The 18,424-nt window shown below is 39.9% G+C and overlaps 1 protein-coding gene across 1 annotated transcript in view; it reads right to left on the minus strand.

The window, feature by feature from the left end:
* The window catches only part of LOC116762189, a 70,274-nt gene that overhangs the window by 41,019 nt on the left and 10,831 nt on the right, over positions 1-18,424 (minus strand). The window contains 8 exon segments of the mRNA XM_032648932.1: positions 795-872; positions 990-1,206; positions 6,781-6,794; positions 8,842-8,856; positions 8,858-9,372; positions 13,353-13,491; positions 14,493-14,906; positions 15,539-15,728. Coding sequence (XP_032504823.1) covers positions 795-872; positions 990-1,206; positions 6,781-6,794; positions 8,842-8,856; positions 8,858-9,372; positions 13,353-13,491; positions 14,493-14,906; positions 15,539-15,728 — 1,582 coding nt within the window.

An 18,424-nucleotide genomic window follows, 5' to 3' on the forward strand; every position in this document is an offset into this window, starting at 1 on the left:
GTGGTTTCTCCCTTACTCAAATCTTGCACTTTACTTTTCTTCACACGAGCTCCAGAAAAGCAAAAGTGACAGCTGGTTAATTAGTCCTATTTGTCTGACATGGATGAGTGATAGGGGAGGGGAGGGAAACATCTAAAGACTAAGTTTTTTACGTGCACTCTCACAGTCGTCACAACCATCCTATGAAACAGGCACTATATTATTCTGATTTACACAAACAAGGAAACCGAGGCTTAGAGAGGTTAAAAACATTGCCCTTGATCCTAACGGGAAAGTGGTGGAGCGGGAATTTGAATCCAGGTTTAAAGAATACTAGCGCCGGTACTCTTCACCCATTTCATCCTGGGCCCTCATTTCCCCTAAGGATCAGAGAAGTTTAAACAGAGGCCAGTTTTCCTCTCCCTTAGTGCACAAGGTCCTGCCAGATCACGGTGAGCGGGGCACAGCAGGTACAGTTGGCAACCCCGAGACGTGAGTGGAGGAAGCTCCTCGGTGCCCCTTCCTAGTGTGACCCAGAGACGCGAACGTCCCAGCCAGACCCTCTCGCAGGAGAGAGGCGCCTGCCCTCCAGGATGAACTTAAGCAGAAGAAACCCCCTTTCCCTGTCCGCGGTTGACCGGGCCTTTCCTGCACCCGAGGCCCCTAAGGCTTCGGCCCACTCCCGGCCTGGGCCCGCCGGAACCGCGCTCTAGGGAGCCGCGGACTGGGGTCGACAATTGCGCGGAGGGAGCGGAAAGGAAGCTGCGGGCCGAGGAAGAAGCCTGTCCCCAAAGTCACTTTCGGGCCTCTCGCACAATCCTGGAGGTTTCCACAGGCTCGTGGTTGGTCGACTTTCGAGAATGCCCCCGCCGCCGTAGCTGCGTCCGAACCGGCTGCAGGGCAGCGCGTTTCCGGATCTCCCCCAAACGGGTCTCCTATTCCTCCACCTGGGAGCCCTGGGCTTCTTTCCAGGGGCAACCTCAGTGTTTCTGAACCCGGGAAAGACCGGCCCCCTTTTTCAGCGCTCTCGCGACTCCCAGCCACTTCCGGTAGCTAAAGGTTCCAGAGCTCCACGGGCGGGGATTTGCGGGCCGGTAAACGGCGCTGTGAGCTGGACCCGGCGCCGGGGGTTGGAAACCGCCAGGAGACGAGAGCTGGCGGGTGGGTGCCCCAGTGAGGGTCACCGGGGTGGTGTTCTCCGCCGGTGGACGGGTGGGGCCGTCCGGGCTGGGTTTGGGGTTAGGTATTTAGGGAGCAGGGAGCAGTTCAGAATTAGGGTAATTGTTAACATTACAGGAATTATTTTAAAACACACACAACAGCAACAAATGCAGTGAATTCATGAAGATCAAATGCCAGTTAACTAATTTAAGCAGTCTGGGGGGAAGAAAATGCTGAACATGATGCATTTTGATAAACAAGAAGACCTAACTGCGCTATTGGCAGAGGCTAACATAGCACTTACTATGTGTCAGGCACTGTTCTAAACCCATTACATTTGGTCACTTATGTAATTCCTACCTTATGAGGTAGATAACCATTTTACCACCGTTTTACAGATGGGAGACCTGAGGCACAGAAAGTAAGCCAAGGTCATATAACTAGTAACAGGCAGAGTAAGGATTCATACCCAGGCATTCTGCTTTTAACCTCTGCTCTACTGCCTTTCATTGATAACCTTGACTTTATCAGTTTAGGAAATGTGCTATCCAGAAGGAAGTTTGTACAGAGACATGTTATTATAGTGGTGTTCTGAATCCCATCAGGTTTGTTGGCAATTTCCCTTTAGGGCTTAACAAAGGGTGCCTTCCACAGAAAGTTTTAAGGAGAAAAGAATACAAATGTTCATTTAACAAATTAATTAGGCCCACACACTATTTCAAAGTCCCTTTTCCTGTTCCATTTCTCTCTAGCTTTTTCTCTGTTCTTATTTTGTTTCCACTAGGTTAAATCATTTGAAATTGCTGATATTTCACTGCTTCTGACACACAGAAATGGCAACTTCATATGTTTAACCCAGTATTTAAACATCTTTTTGTGTGAGAATTTAGGAGTCTACAACAATCTTTTAGCAAATTGTTTTGGCTTTATCTCCAAAGTATACCTTGAATCCTTTTATTTCTCTTCATGTCCACTTTGGACCTGTGGTTGGTGCCACCACCTTCTCTCATCTGGCTTACTGCAGTGGCCTCTTGACGGGTCTCCTTGCTTCTGCTTTTTTCTCACTCTTGCTTCCTTAAGGGACCAGAATATTTTAAAAAACAAAAATCAGATCATGTCCTTCCCTTCCAGTGGTGTCCCACCATGCTTAGAATACATATCCTGGCCCCTGCTCGCCTCTCTAACCTAATTTTATACCACATTCCCCTTAATCCAGTGCTTTAGACCCAATGACCTTCTTTCATTTCCTGTAAACACATCAGATTCATTCCTACTGTAGAGACTGCATAAGCAATTCCCTTTGCCTGACAGGGTCTTCTTCAGAACTTCCCAAGGCTGGACATTTATATTTCAGTTAGAATGTCAGCTCTTCAGAAAAGCCTTTTCTGACTACTTGTAGTAGTCATTCAGCCACTCTGTTTCATTTCATTATTTATATTCCATATACCACTACTCCTATTTGATATTTGTCTTGTATTCCTTCACTGTAATACAGGCTTATAAAAGCAGGGATTTCTCTTTTTTTTATGAAAAGACAGAAGCAGCTCCTTTATTATAGCCCAACAGTTGTGACAAATGAAGACACATTCAAGAACAGATAATGAAAAATTTTGAATTATTGTCATTGTTTCTCATATTCCTGAGACTCTTGAATTAATATAGCAAACCAGTCTGAAGATAAAAAGCTAGAAGCTTTATCAAATAGATTATGTCTGGTAGAATGTCTACACTGAACTAACTCAAAGTCCTGGTAGTAGTTTGGGTTTTATGTAAGAAATGGCATAATTTTTCTAGGAGGTATTGATTTACTTACTCTTCATTTGAAGCCAAACTGTCTGACTGTGATGGTTTTATACTTTTCCAATTGGAGTGTCATGTTTATTTTTTCATTTCTGACTTAGCTTTATCTACTTTCTGGAGGAGCCAGGATGTTCTTTTCCATAGGTGTCAAGAATACTGATCCAAGGGGAAAAATGAATTTAAGGTCAACCCTTGAGTAAGAGAGTGCCTAGAAAGTAGCATTAAGTGTTTATGCAAAACACTCAACTTGTGCAAGAGTTAGACATTAATGTAACTTATAAATATATGCAGTAGGCGAAGAAATGTTTTAACTTTAAATTATTTCAAAGATTCCAGATTTATTGTGTTGTCATTGCTTTACAAATAAGAATGGTATTTTCTTTCCCATCTGACTCCTATTGTACATGCAAATCACCACAATAATGTGAATAGCTATTTACATATTTTATGTGACAATGAAATACTAAAATTGTTCAAAATATGGAATTATACATTTGCTGGAGGGTTTAGGATTTTAACCTAGCAGATAAGGCACTATTTCCTGATTCTGAAAAAGGATTTCCTTCCAGCTATGTTTTTATACATTGATACATGGAATATATAACTATTTCTGCATTTTTAGATGTCCTCATATTCATATTTTTATATAGATAGTAAAATAGAATTTGTTTATAATTATCTAACTGTTGATTGTTCTTCATAGGTAAGTTGTTTTTAAACAAAAAACATCAAAAGCACGTAATCACTTCATGTCTTTGAGATAAAGTTAAGGCTATAGGAGAGTTTTCCAAGACTATCTACTGAGTGGAGTAGAGAAAAACAAAAAGGCACAATAACTGGATTAATGAAATTTCCTTCCTTGTACCCAGTATTACGGTGATATATAATAGGTTAATTCAACATACATGGGAACTTACGGTTCTTACATATAGAAATTGTTCCATTGCTAATTTCCCCAAAGAGACTTCTGCAGTAAATACTATGAAGTGTGTATTAAAAATAATGCATAAAGCAGGTCTAACCATTAGTAAGTCCTCTCATGCAATGGCATATCCAAAGACCTTTAGTCCCTATTGCTGTGCTATTGGACTTGCCAAACAAACCAAACTTAAAATCTTATTAAATTGAAATGAAATTGTAATCCCGAAGTAACAATCTATTTTTCCCCCTTTTCTTTCCTTCCTCCCCACACCTAACCTGAAATGCCCTGCCTTTTTTTTCCTAATAGTCTTCCATCTGAAAGGACAGCATTATACCTTTAATTTTAACATTCACTATTTTTCTCACAGTCTTACATGGAAATATCTTGTTATATCCTGCTCTATCCCCAATACCTAAAATAGAGGCGTGGCACATAGCATGCACTCAGTAAATACCTGTTGGATTAATGAGTAAGAAGAAAAAGGTAAAAAGTCCTTGGCAGCACAGAACTTAGCCTCACAGAATTGAAGTGGTTTGGAACATAGTGAATGGGACCTACCCTGAGAGTGAGATCTTGATCAGTGTTGTCCAATTAATAGGAATGTAATGTGACCCACCTATGTGGATGTAAGTTTTCTAGTAGCCACATTAAAAATGTAAAAAGATAGGTGAAATTAATTCTTAATGTATTTTATTTAAACCAGTATATCCAAAATATTTTAAAATCAATATAACTTATTAATGAAATATTTTACATTCCTTTTTCATACTAAGTCTTTGTAATCCAGTGTGTTTATACTTACTACACATCTCAATTCAGTTATAAAATTTTCATTGGAAGTACTTGATCTGTATTGAGATTACATAAAATTTTGAATGGAAAAAATAGATTCCTATACCCGAAATACTCCGAACATACTTAAAGGTTTTCCAGTAACTGTATTGAGTATCAGTTTTTAAATTTAAATGAAAGTGAAAAAAATTTAGTTCCTCAGTTGCGTAGCCACATTTCAAGTGCTCGATAGCCACATGTACCTACTGGCTAATGTATTGGACAGTGCAGATCAAGGATAAAGTGTCTATTTGGGGTTGGGTCAAGGGGCAAAGGAGAGGGTAGCAGCAGAAGTATGGTATAGAGAGAAGGTCTAGAAAATAATTTTGTGCGGTAGTAAAAGGGTCTAACAGTGCTGGCCATATATAACAGTTCTAAGTTGAATCTTATTGTATATGATGTGGACCGGTCATGGAAATCAGATTATTTTCCTATAGAGCAGTGGTTCTCAACTGGGCTGGCAGGGCAGGGGAGAGATTTTGTCCCTCAGGGAACATTTGCATCTCTTAAGAAATTTTTGCTTGCCACAAGTTGGGGCTGCTCGTATCTAGAGGGTAGAGGCCAGGAATGCTGCTAAACATCCCACACTGCAGAGGACAGCCCCCCACAGCAAGAAATTGTTTGGCTGAAAATGTCAGTAAAACCAAGGTTGAGAAACTGTGCTCTAGAGGATTTGAGTAAGAAAGACTGAGAGATCTATTCTTTTAGAACCTTAGTCTAATTGCCTTGTGATATTACTAAGGGGAGAACAGGTTGTTTTGAAGCATTTCAAAGTTTCTAGCAGTTTCACTGTTGATGGACTTTTTGATTAGACTATAAAGAAATAATTTCATGCTCAGAATGAGATTGTAGACCCATTCAATAAAGATAACATAAATAATATGTGCTGTGCATATAAGACTCAACGACCTTGGGATAAACTGATCTGTTCACCTTCGTATGGCTGTGGCATATGACCCACTGTCTCAATTATAATTGATGTCAATATTAGAATTACTTGTCACTTTTTCTTTCTCTATCACCATCGCTTATTTTATCTTTGTTCCTTTCCCTATACCCTTGCTCCTTTTTTATCACTCTCTTTTTGTTCCATCCCCTTCTTCTCTATCTTGTTTCCCCCCTGTTCACCAAGGCCCGTGCATACCTCCGACATCCTCTCCTACCCCAACTCTCATCTATTTCCTCCCTTTATAGCTGTTGGCTCCTCATTCAAAATCACCAGTTTAACCACCATTCCCCAACTGTATCTGAAAGAACTGCCCCCGTACTCCCTTTAGATGCCTTTTAAAATCACTGTCTGTTCTACTAGTTCATGACAACTACAAACTACAAGTTGTTGCCTCCCTCCAAAAAAAAGAAAAACCCTCCAAAAAATTTGGGAGGAGTGATGCACATGTTTTTGACACAAGTATTTAAGAAACTGCCTTCCATGTTTAGGGTTCTTTTAGAGCAGGTGCCATCATTCCAGGATGGCTCTCTCCTAGAACTCAGTGGTTCTGATTACGGCGTCTAACATATTACACCTTCTTTTCGAATAACTGTGGCTGTGATTGAACTCAGAGCTCTTCTTTCTAACTGCTTGCATCCTCACCAATTTTTTTGTGCGTTTCTACAGACTTACTAGGACACTGCCTAATCCTTCATAATACTAACAACTACTTAGATCTCCTTCAACCTCATGCCTCCTTTGCCTTATGCCAGCAGTTATCCCAGGTCCCACTGGACTTTCTTCTCTTGCCACTATCACTCCAGGCTGTCTCTGGCCCCAAATCTTTCTGTACCTCCCTGACTCTTATCCTTGCCCCTCTGGTCAAGATCAGATGGTGGACACTGTGGTGGCAATTTGGAATCAACACCAGACTAAAAAGGGTAGCATACTCTCAGTGCTCCAAACTACTCTTCACTCAGACTTTGAGGGTGTACAACTCTAAGACTAGAACAATTCTTTATACACAACAGGTATTCAAAACTACTACCTGAATAGAACGTTCAATCATACAGAGTACGTTAGAGGAAAATCAGTCTGTCATCGTTTTTACCCATTTAAGTAAACTTAATGTTGTGGTAGCCAAGATCATCTTTCTTACCATTGCAGAAGTCTCTAAATTCAAGGATAAGATCAGAAACATGAGTTTACCCTTTAAAGACTGTGAACAGCTTCTACACATGACAGTTTTTTAGCAAGACTGAAGGTAAAGGGGGAAAAGCTATCATTCATTAAGCATCTAACTTTATTTTTTAGATAAGGATGTTTCTAATACTAAAGATTTAATACTTTACTTTTCATGATCATTAAAAAATCCTTTGTTTCAAATGTTTTGAAATAGTGCTCAGATAAATGAAAAAACAAGTATGAGTGTGAAACTTGATGTCTTAAAATATTTGTATCGGTTGATGTATACATTCAAAGTAAACGTACTTTTATTTTTTTAAAAGGAGCATTATGTTCAAAAGATATAAAAGCTCAGTTTATCTTTATGGTGTTATGAAGAATGATTTACGAGTCACCTTCCAGTAGTAGTAGACACAAAATGATTCTGGTGCTTTTCCTACTCTCAAAGCAAGTATGTGTAATTAGTGTCTTCAGTAAGAGATTAGATCACTTCCTGATCATTTTGGTGATGTCTATTCCTAGAATCAGTGGTTCGTGGCAGTTTGATGGTATTGTAAATTTGAACGTGTTGGCCTTTGGTCACAATTCCTGTCATGCTATAAAATTCTCAAACTAGTGATGTAAAACTGTCACAAATACGTTCATGAAATGCTAATACATTCCGAAGCCAAAAAGAAGAAGAAAAACTAAATTGTTCACTGTGTCTTAAAGTATTAGTGTCCTGAGAGTCCCAGTTTCTCATTAGTATAGGGTAACTGACAGGGGATGTTACCTTGTAAAGGTAATTACACTCTTTTTATAGAGATGAGGTAGTAAGTTAAGCTTTCAATTTTGATTATTAGGTTATTGTGTTCACTTAATAATCATCTTTCTCCAATTACAATACACTCTCTTTCTAAGGCTGAAAAAGTGCCACAGAGTTATTTTTACTAAATTACTTTGTTTTAAGGTGCTTGTATTTTATCTCCTATTGCTATTACAGCCTCTTCAGCTATCTCTTTTGCTACCTTCCTGAACTCAGAATCACATACCAAAGCTGGAAGTTACCTTACTAATGATTGAACAGCAATGTCCTTGAGAAGTTTCTGCAGTGATAAAAGATGGTCTGGATCTGTGCTGTCCATTATTGTAGCTACCAGCCACATGTGGCTACTGAGCACTTGAAATGTGGCTAATGTCACCAAGGAACTGAATTTTCCACTTTATTTCAGTTAAGTTTAAATGTATATAGCCACATGTGGGTACTGGCTACCATATTGGACAGTGCAGTTCTAGACCAACCTCTCCCGATCTCCCTCAGTTTAAATGACCTGAGATTCAGAAAAGAAGTGACTTATCCAAAGTTACAGATCCCTAACACACTCCATCATGCCCCTTCCCAGCAGCTCCCACTGATGACTTATAGCTTTCCTCTCCATTTTAATGTTTTTCTTAGCCTGCTATCTTTCTGGTGGTTTCCTCATTTTTTTATCACTGGCAAAGCAAAATATTCCACAAAATTATTATATTCCCCACTTTAAGATAAGGGATATTTAGGCCATTATATCACTAATAATGGGGAAAAATAGTATGGTTTTAGTTCTTAATTTCAAAAGCAGTTTTCATCTATTTTAACTTAATACAGCATAGCCGGTGGGCTTCTATTATATCATCTGCACTTTGCAGAATGGGAAAATGAAGGCAGAGAAAATATGAATGTCTTGCCTAAAGTCATACACTGAGTGGCCAAGGAAAAAGGAGCCAGAGTCAAGAGGTAGAATTCACATCTTTCAACCAGGACCAGGAAACATGGTTATTTTGGGCTGCAAGTGAGCAATGCTGGCGGTGGACAAGGCTTTCTGAAATAACTCTTAGTTCCTTCCAAGAAACTGAACTACTTTAGAAATAAAAGGAAATTTTACTCATGTAAATTCTCTGGTGCCAGAGAAATTTTTAATGATGATTGAAGATTTGCCTACATCAGGATACTCAAGGTCTCCAAGGCAGATTTCTCTGATAACTAATTAGGCCTGAGTGTCTAAAGAACTTTCGTTACTTCCACCATATTAGTAGAGCTTATTTGCTGTATGAATTCTTTGATGTCTAATAAGGGCTGAACTTACACGGAAAGGCCTCCCACACTCATCACATTCATAGGGTTTTTCACCTGTGTGGATTCTCTGATGCTGAATGAGACCTGTGCGCCCGCTGAAATCTTTCCCACATTCTTTACATTTATAGGGTTTCACTCCAGTGTGTACTCTATGATGTCCAATGAGATGTGAGTGTTGAATGAAGGCTTTTCCACATTCGTCACATTTATAGGGCTTCTCTCCAGTATGAGTTCTCCTGTGTTTACTAAGGTCTGAGCTATGACTGAAACTTTTTCCACAGTCATCACATTTATAGCGTCTTCTTTCCCTCTGTTGCCACTTGCATCTGCCTTCACTTTCCACAGCATCTTTGGATTCAGGATACTGAGGAATAGCTTTGGTAAGTCTGTTGTTTATTTTCCCAAGGAATTCCATGTCTTTGGGTATATCTTCCTTCTGGGACAACTCTTCATTCTTAGTCTTGGTTTTATCACCTGTAACAAATGAACAGTATACAAACAGGTCCTATTCTAGGTTTAAGAAGCAAAAAGCCTATGGAATAAAGAACATGTAAATGTTAAAAATGTGTTATAAAAATGAAAAGTCACATGCAATGCAAAAATTAGATATTTGGCACCATCAAAACATATACTGACAATATAGGGAAGAAATTAAAGAAGAGGCCAGTAAGGAAGATAGCAGGATACATTATTTGTGAATAGATTATGAAGAGAGGAAAAGGCAAAAATGTGGATGAGGGGTTACCTGGCAATCCTGTGCAAATGCAGAGTGGTAAATAGGAACTACACACATGCCAAGGATAACTAAGAGGGATAAACAGGGAGATTAGAAAACAGATGGGGAGGGAGGTAAAATTTTGGGAGAAACATGAGGGGTCTGAAACCTAGGTAGTAAGTGGGAGTAAAACCAAGTAAAAGTGACTGGAGAAGGTAATGGGATCAGGGGTCTGAGAGGAATATAGTGAGTTGGAACCATTAAAGGAGAGAAGTATGTACAAATAATAGTTAGCTAAAAGCAGAGAGAACATGCAGGTCAGGATAAATGGAGGAAGCTAAGCAGGAAGTGACAGTGAATGGTCTGGTGTATGTGCTGGGTGGAATCCTTTTTCTGAAACTGATGTCCTCACCATCATCTCCTCCTGTCTAAACCCTAGCTTGGTGGTTCTCAAACTTTATTGTGCATCAGAATCATCTGGATGGCTTATCAAAACATTGCTGTGCTACCTACCCCCAGAGCTTCTGATTTGATAAGGCTGGAGTAGAACCCTGAAATTTGCTCTTCTTGGTATGACAGACACTGCTGGTCCAGGGACTGCACTTTGAGAGCCACTGGCCTAGCTATTATTCAAGGTCCATCTCAAATGCTGTCTCCTCCAGGAAGTCTTCCCTAACCTCCTAAATCGGATGTGCTCTCTCCCTCTTTCTGATCCCCATATCCTCAACCCCAAGCTAAGCATAGAACTTGGCACATAGCAAGTACTCAATAAATATTTGTTGAGTTGAATTCTATAAGAAAATAGGTGTTTTGATGATTTGGAGGGAATAAACCTATTTGGTCTTAATGCTGGGTGTCACCTATTTGGTTATGATGAAACCTCCATCTCAACAGGCCTAGGAATCCCAACTGTAGAACAATCATTTAATCTCATATAGTTTTCAGTGGTTCACTCGGTATGATGGAAGAAGCAGCAAGAGCTACTAGAACATTTCAGTTCCTGGGCTGGGTATGGAAAACACTGGCTCTGGACTGAGCGCCATGAACCCCATTCTTCATTGTCATCACAGTGTCTCCATCCTACTAAATCTTCCTCAAATCTTACCGTCCTCCTTACAATATATATTTTTTAATCAGGCAATAAATTTCTTAAAGTTTGGTTATTTGCTCTAAAATGATATTGTTTTGGAATCTAAATACCATATTATCTCAGGCTAGAAATTACAAAGACTGGATTAGAGCCAGAAAGTCCAGATATCAGTCCTGGCTTTGCTGAAAATTGTTTAAATGTTGGCAGATTATAACCATTTTGGTTTCCTTATCACCTCTGTGCCCTCCTCCTTTCCTACAGTTTGATCAGATGATGAAATGTATGATAAAGCATGTGTAAAAGTATAGCGTGTGGCAGAAGTACTGCTAAGTTAGTAGGTTAATGATCATTAAGCAAATCATAGAAATCAGAGACACCCCCATACCATTAAGAAAAGTGTTTTCAAACATCAACATATTGGCTCAACAGCTTCTTTTACATACTGGAGTCACTGATGGTTGGTTTTCGGTGGCTTACTGATGAAGATGAATATCTTTTAAAAAAGGATACTAAGAGTTGGCACTTGTGGTCAGTTTACCACCTTCAGGGGAATCTACCAGTCCTTAGGATGAGTCTCTCTCCTACAACTTCAGGAGAAGTCTGGAGAAAAATCCCTCACCAGGACTTGAAAAGATTTTTTTTTTAAAATACAGGGTCAGTTTTCCTTGTTCAGCAATTCAAATTACAACCCTCTCCCTTACATCTGCAATTGAACAACATAAAGAAAATTGTATGGAAACTGTCAAATGGGAACTTTTCTCATCTCAGGGACCTGCAGTCTACTTGGCCAACTGGAGTTTCAGGGCTTTATGTATCTCTTCCAAGTGCCAGCTATTCCCAGGCTAATAGGATTCTAGGAGATCTTGTTTCAGAACTGACGAAATTAGGAGTATTTCATTTTAGCATCTTCTGCCAGGGCCATTCTTTCAATTTTATTTTGGCATATCCAAGAGTCCCTATCAGTTACATTCCAGGTAAGCCCAGTCCTGCTCGTCACTGAGATGAGGCTATGTCCATAAAGGCCATTTGATTACCATATGTACAACCTGCTTGACAGTCTAGAGGGAAAGAACAAGGTTAAATGCTGACTGAAGTGAAACTGGAACAGAGTTAAGTAAACAATCACTTACTGCTACCACAGAGTCAGAGTTGTGGGTTAACAGAACATCCAAAAATTCCCTTTGAAATACCTGACAATATGCTACAAAGAACTGCAAAACACTCGGTTCTCCAAGTTCTCTCATATGTGAAGATAATTCTGTATTAAGTGACCACTATTATAATTTCCAGGTATGTTTACAGAGACGAGTCCCATTACCCTAAACGGCTAATACTAATAATCTTGCTGAAATGGATACAATGAAAATTTTAAAATGAGATATTGCATAAAAAAGTCTCTCTATTTAACAATAAATTTATTTTAAAAGACACTGGCTTTTTGGTATATTATCAGGATGGTTTTAAAAAATTGTTCTACTAGTAGGCAGGAGCCCCAGCCTTCCCTCTAACTCCTTATGGAAACTTGGAAAAGTCACAATCACTGTGGGTATACCTGTTTAATTGTAAAATGAGGATTTGGACCAGATATTACATTCTTTTAATAAAGTTGAGAGGCATTTCTTCAAATGTATTTGTTGTGATTTCTGCAGGGTTTTTATCTTTTTTTCCTTTGGTTTTGCTTTGGTGGTTTTGTTTTTTGTTTGTCTGTTTTTTGGCAGGGAGTATAGTGGTAGTGGGAACACAGATAAAAATTGTGTAAGATTGCCAGGGCTGTACCTTAGAAAAAAGTCATATTAATACTGTTCAATGCAGACAAAGCAGACTTCCCTAAGAAGTCATAGGCCTCAAGGATAGCTAGATTTCATGAGGTATCTTTTGGTAGATTAGATTAAGAAAATACAATTCACATTTTAACTGTATAGTATTCCCTTGAAAGGTTGTTTTGGTAGCAGCACATGTGTAAACCTCTATAATTTTAGGTATAGGAAGTGTGTAATTTTCTGGACTTACATTAACGGGAAGCAGAGTGAAACTGGTTCAGAAGTATTAAAAAAAACAGAAGTAAAGATATCTAGAATTTAAAGTTTTGCATAGATAAGCCATTAGTCATAATAATAATTCTCCGTGTTCTCTGCAATACAATTTAGCACAACAGACACGTTAAATTATCATTGTGACCTATTTTATAAGTGCGTGTCCTGTCTTCTCTGAAAGGTGAGGAGAGAAACTTATATGGCTTCTCACAGAAAAGAGGTGAGGATTCCACAGAGTTAAGCTTACTAAAGCTTATTAAAATAGTCTGACTCTTTCAGCTTCTGCCTCCTGATACTCTTGGTAAAACTCATTAACTTCTAAATGCCAAACTCAAGGGACTCTTATCAGTCCTCATCTTGTGTTCTATTAGCATTGATTACATGTGGTAAACTCCTCCCCCACCCCTTGGGCCAAATAGCAGCTTTTAAGTCTAATGAAAAACTGAAATACAGTTCTTTCCACGATAGGGCAAGGGTAGGAAGGGAGATAAGATCTTCCACAGTGAGGTGAAGGACAAGCAGGAAAACTTAAAAGGGAGAAGATGAAAGTGAGAAAGCTCCTCTCTAACCTAAGGAACCAGCTCTTCCCTCATAAACACAGACTTCTGCTCCTTACCAGTCCTTTGGGGCTCCCCAGATTCCTGCTCCTGCTGGGTCTTCTTGGGATGGAGCTGGATAGTCAGTGACTCATGTGGCCTTCTCAAGGGGGCCAACTTGTCCAAAAGTGTGTCCTGTCTTTCTGAATTGGCTGGGACCTGGGAACAATGAAGTATGATTGGGCTTGCAAGGTAGATTTTGTGAAAGAACTGAAAGAACTTCAGAGAAAGATCAAAAGAAGCATGTGCCAGGGACCAGGGCCATGGAAAAGAGGACAAATTCTGATGCAACTGCAAATGGCAATAATGACTAAAAACGAAGAGACGCAGTCTAATCTGTACAGTTCAGGACACTGGAGAAGAAAATTCGGTGCCTCTAACAGTGATCTGCAGAGGTCCAGAATCAGAGTCTGGGGACTTGAAAGGTACCTTAAAGATCATCGAACCCAACTTCCACCAAATGGGGGCATTTCTTCTATAACCATGTGGTCCAATATGATAGCCACTAGCCAGATGTGGTTACTGAGCACTTGAAATGTGGCTAATACAAATTGAGATATGTGAAGTGTAAAATACATTCAAATATTGAAAACTGAAATTAAAAAATGTAAAATACCTCATGTTTAATATTGATTACATGATTACATATTTTTGGTTAAATGAAATGTATTTAATTTCACAAATGTGGCTACTAAAAATTTAAATCACATATAGGGCTCACATTATATTTAATTACCATATATTAAATGTATATTTAATTACATGTATTAAATGTGAATGGGTCACAATTAGACCATGCTGTTCTGTATTATCCTTATTATCTACTTGAACCAAACCTTGAAGGGGAGTTTTTTATTACAAGGTAGCCTATGTTACGTATACGTAACCATGAATGTTAGAAAATTGTTTGTTTTCCTGATACCTTTTTGCCTTCCTACAGCTTCTCACTGATCCTAGCCTTCCAAACTGACATAGAATCAGTCTAGTGTCTCTTTTTACTCAGTCACACTTCAGTTATTTGACACTGGCAGTCAGTCCCTAAGCCTTGTTCTTCTCTAGGGTAACATATTAAATACCTTCAGGTGTTCTTTCATATGCTTTTTGCTTTGGCTTGGTCTAAACCCTGCTCTCTCACAGCCAAATGACCGCCCCCTTCCCACCTGCTTTCGAGGTTCATCAAGCTCTCTCTCCAGATCCTCCAGCACAGTCACCGCCTCCTCTCCAGTCTCTGGATGGTGTGCCTGCACCCATGCTTGCAGGTCCCTAGGGAGAATGCTCAGGAACTGTTCAAGCACCAGCAGGTCTAAAATCTGCTCCTTTGTGTGGCATTCTGGCCTCAGCCACTGGTGGCAAAGCTCCCAGAGCTGGGTAAGAGCTTCACGGGGTCCAGGTGCATCCTGATAGCAGAGCTTCCTGAAGTGCTGCCTGAAGAGTTCCCTTCTGTGAGGACTGTACTTTTGTGAGATGGAGTCCTGTCCCCCATAATGGTCTGCCTTAACTATTAAAAGTCCTTTTTGTTCCTCAGGTTCCAGGGATGTGGCCATTCTGGGCTGTTTTTTCAGGAGATTAATCCTCTATTGGAAATGATTCAAGGAGAATCTCTTAGAATCTTGTCTCAGAGAAAAATCTGTTACCATAGAGAAATGACAAAAGCTGCTGTGACCATAAACACTGATAAAGGGAAGCAACCAGAACTGAGTAGAGAAAACAGTCTGACAGGAAGCTGTAAATAAGAACACTGAAGCAGGAGCATGCATTTGAATCTGGGCTGTTGTGTAATTTAGAGCAAGTTACTAGCTCCTCATCTAGAAAAATTCTCGTGTTTCACATAGGGTCGACGTGTAGATTAAATAAGTATGCAAAGTCCTTGGCCTAAGAGCAAGCACTAAATAAACGCTAAGTATTAACAGCGTTGTTAAAAGGCTCTTTCATTCCACAACCTGAGATGTACGGGTCCCTAGGATGCAGTGGTTGTGGGGTACATGCGCCAACTCAGGAAGGGGGTTAGGATGAATGCCCTCGCAGAGCAACTCGTAACCAGTGTTCCCTTTCGCTCCGTTCTCCCGGGATGTCGGCCCAAGTCCTCTCTCGTAGCTATGTCTGGAGGGAGGGGACAGCCTGTGAGGGGGAGGTGTGGGGAGACAGTTGCTGCAGACCACGACTATGCCCTGCCCCCTCCTCCACCCAGGAGCCGGGAGTGACTCACCTCGCGCCGAGAGGTACAGGTGAGACAGCTAGCGTCTTTTGGGCGGCCCGAACAAAGGTCAGACTCAAACCGACCAATCGGCGCTGGGTCGCTGTCAGCTGGGCACTTCCGGGCCGCTCTAGGAAGCCTCGCCTCGGTGGCGTCCGCCGGGCTGCCCACCCTCAGCTCTAGCCCGCGGAGGGCCCGGTTCCTGTACATTGGACTGGTGGGACTTAGGCGCCCGCAAGCTGGTTTTTTTTTGCTCTTAAAAAAAAACTTTTTCCCTCTCAAGATTTTCTTCCCCCACTTAATTATTAAATAAGTAATATGGGTATGTAATGCATTCACATGGTTCAGTGTTTAAAAAGAATTATAAACTATAGTGGAAAAGAATCTAAAAAGAATATAGGTATAACTCTGCTGTACACTCGAAACTAACACAACACTGTAAATTAAGTAAACTTCAATAAAAAAGATTAGAAAAGGATAACTGGCCCCGCATCTAGATTTGACAACCATTTTTCGTGACATATGCTATATCATTCCATAGGTATATTACGCAGGTTTAGATTCCCTCACCCTCACCCCCAAATACACACACCCATACACAAATGGTAACAGTTCTGCAACTTGATTTTTTTTTCCCTCCTACTAATTAATTTTGGAGATTGTACATAAAGGGCTTCTTCCATCTTGCTCTTTTTTAAAAAGAATAATCACATAGTATTCAGTTACGCCATAATTTATTAATAATTACACTATTGATGGTCAAGTAGGTTGTTTCCATTCTTTTATTTTTCAAACAATGCTGCAATAAATTACTCTGAACATCATAATTTCTTGTGTGTAAGGATATACCAATAGTATATATTCCTAGAGAAAGATTTACTAGAGCACAGAGTAGGGGCATTTATACTTTTCTTAGTGCCAAATTACTAAGCATAGAACGCATCTGCGATGTTTACCTATACTTGCCAATGCAATGTTATGAAATATTTTGAACTTTGCCAAGCTGATGGGTAAGAAAAGCTTAGGTTTTTTTTCTCCTTTCTCTTTCTTTCACAAATATTGATTATTCACCTTCTGTGCCAGGCACTGTTCTAGAAGCTGGAACTAGTTTAAAGTAGAACAATGCCCGTGTCTTCATAAAACTTCTAAGTGTGTGTGTGTGGAGGGTGGGGGTAGGGAAGCAGGCAATAAACAAACAAGAAAAATATATAGTGTATCAGATGGTGGTTGTTAGTGCTCAGGAGAAAATAAAGAAAATACGGAGTTTGGGATGACAATGAAGGAGTAATGCAATTTTTCGGCCATGGCTCGCGGGCCCGGGCCCAGCCACTCCACGGCATGTTGGATCTTCCTGGACCGGCACGAACCCGTGTTCTCTACATCGGCAAGCGGACTCGCAACCACCGCGCCACCAGGGAAGCCCAGGAGTAATGTACTTTTAATAGGGTGGTCATTGAGGACCTCACTAGTACATTGACTTGAGCAAAGATTGAGGGAGATGAGTGAGTGGGCCCTTAGGGATAAAGGGGTTTCTGGGAGAGGGATAGAAAATGCAGAGGCCTGGAATGGAGAGTATTTGAAATAATCAAAGAACAGGAAGGAGACTTATGTGTCTGGAGCTGAAGGAGCAAAAGGGTGTTGGGAGTAGAGAGAGAGAGAGATGAGGGTCTTGCGTGAGTGCGAGGATATTGTTTTGTACTCCAAGATGAAAAGCCGTTCAGAATTTCTGAGCAGAGGAGTAGCTTAATCAGACTTAGGCATTGAAAAGATTTTTCTGGCTGCTAACAATAGACTTGTAAGTGTGAAGCTATTGCTACCTTGGAGTGGGGAGGGACTTTCTAAGTGTGACATAAAAAACCCTAAAGACATAACTGAAAAGCCATGAAGAGAAAGATAAACGGAACTGGTGATGGAAAAGTTTAGGATTTTTGAATGAAAAAAAAAAAAACCACCTAAAATATAAGCTCAGAGTAAAATATACCACACATCTCAAAGACACAGGGCTGATTTTCCTAATAAAGATCTCTTGAAAAAAAAAAAAGAAAAGTAAAACATGAACAGGCCAGTAGAAAAATTGGCAAAGGACCTAAGTTGGCATTTATAGAACACAAATATTGATAGACAAAAATGACTGTTAAAAATTATTCAAATTTACTACTTAAAGAATTTACATTAAAACAATAATGAGATTTAAAAAATCTTTTCCATTACTAAAGACAAAAAATCAATAATATTCAATATTAGAAAGTGTGTGGAAATAGAGGCACTGTTAGTTGTATATTTTTGGAAGACATCTTAAAATTAATATGTCTGTACTCCTTGATCCAGCAACTTAGCTTCTTTGAATTATCCATATAAAATACTTATACAAATGTTTGAAAATGTGTACAAAGAGACATTTTTTATTTAAATGGGGAAACTTGAATATCCAGCATTTGGGAATTTAAATTTCTATATACCCAATCATTTTTTAAAAAATTTTATTTTATTTATTTGGCTGCGTTTGGTCTTCGTTGCTGCACGTGGGCTTTCCTCTGCTTGCGATGAGCTGGGGCTACTCTTCGTTCTGGTGTGCAGGCTTCTCACTGTGGTGGATTCTCTTGTTGGGAGCACAGGCTCTAGGCATGTGGGCTTCAGTAGTTGTGGCTTATGGGCTCTAGAGCGCAGGCTCAGTAGTTGTGGCACACGGGCTTAGCTGTCTCGCGGCCTGTGGGATTTTCCTGGATCAGGGCTCAGAACCCACATCTCCTGCATTGGCAGGCAGATTCTTAACCACTGTGCCACCAGGGAAGCTCTTATACCCTCGTCATTTTTAAAACTAAAAACTATAAGATGCCAAAGACATACTGAGTAAAAAAAGTAAGTTACAAAACAGTATGATATGATCATTTTTGTAAA

The sequence above is a fragment of the Phocoena sinus genome, chromosome 11 (genome assembly GCF_008692025.1).
Source record: "Phocoena sinus isolate mPhoSin1 chromosome 11, mPhoSin1.pri, whole genome shotgun sequence".
Lineage (NCBI taxonomy): Eukaryota > Metazoa > Chordata > Mammalia > Artiodactyla > Phocoenidae > Phocoena > Phocoena sinus.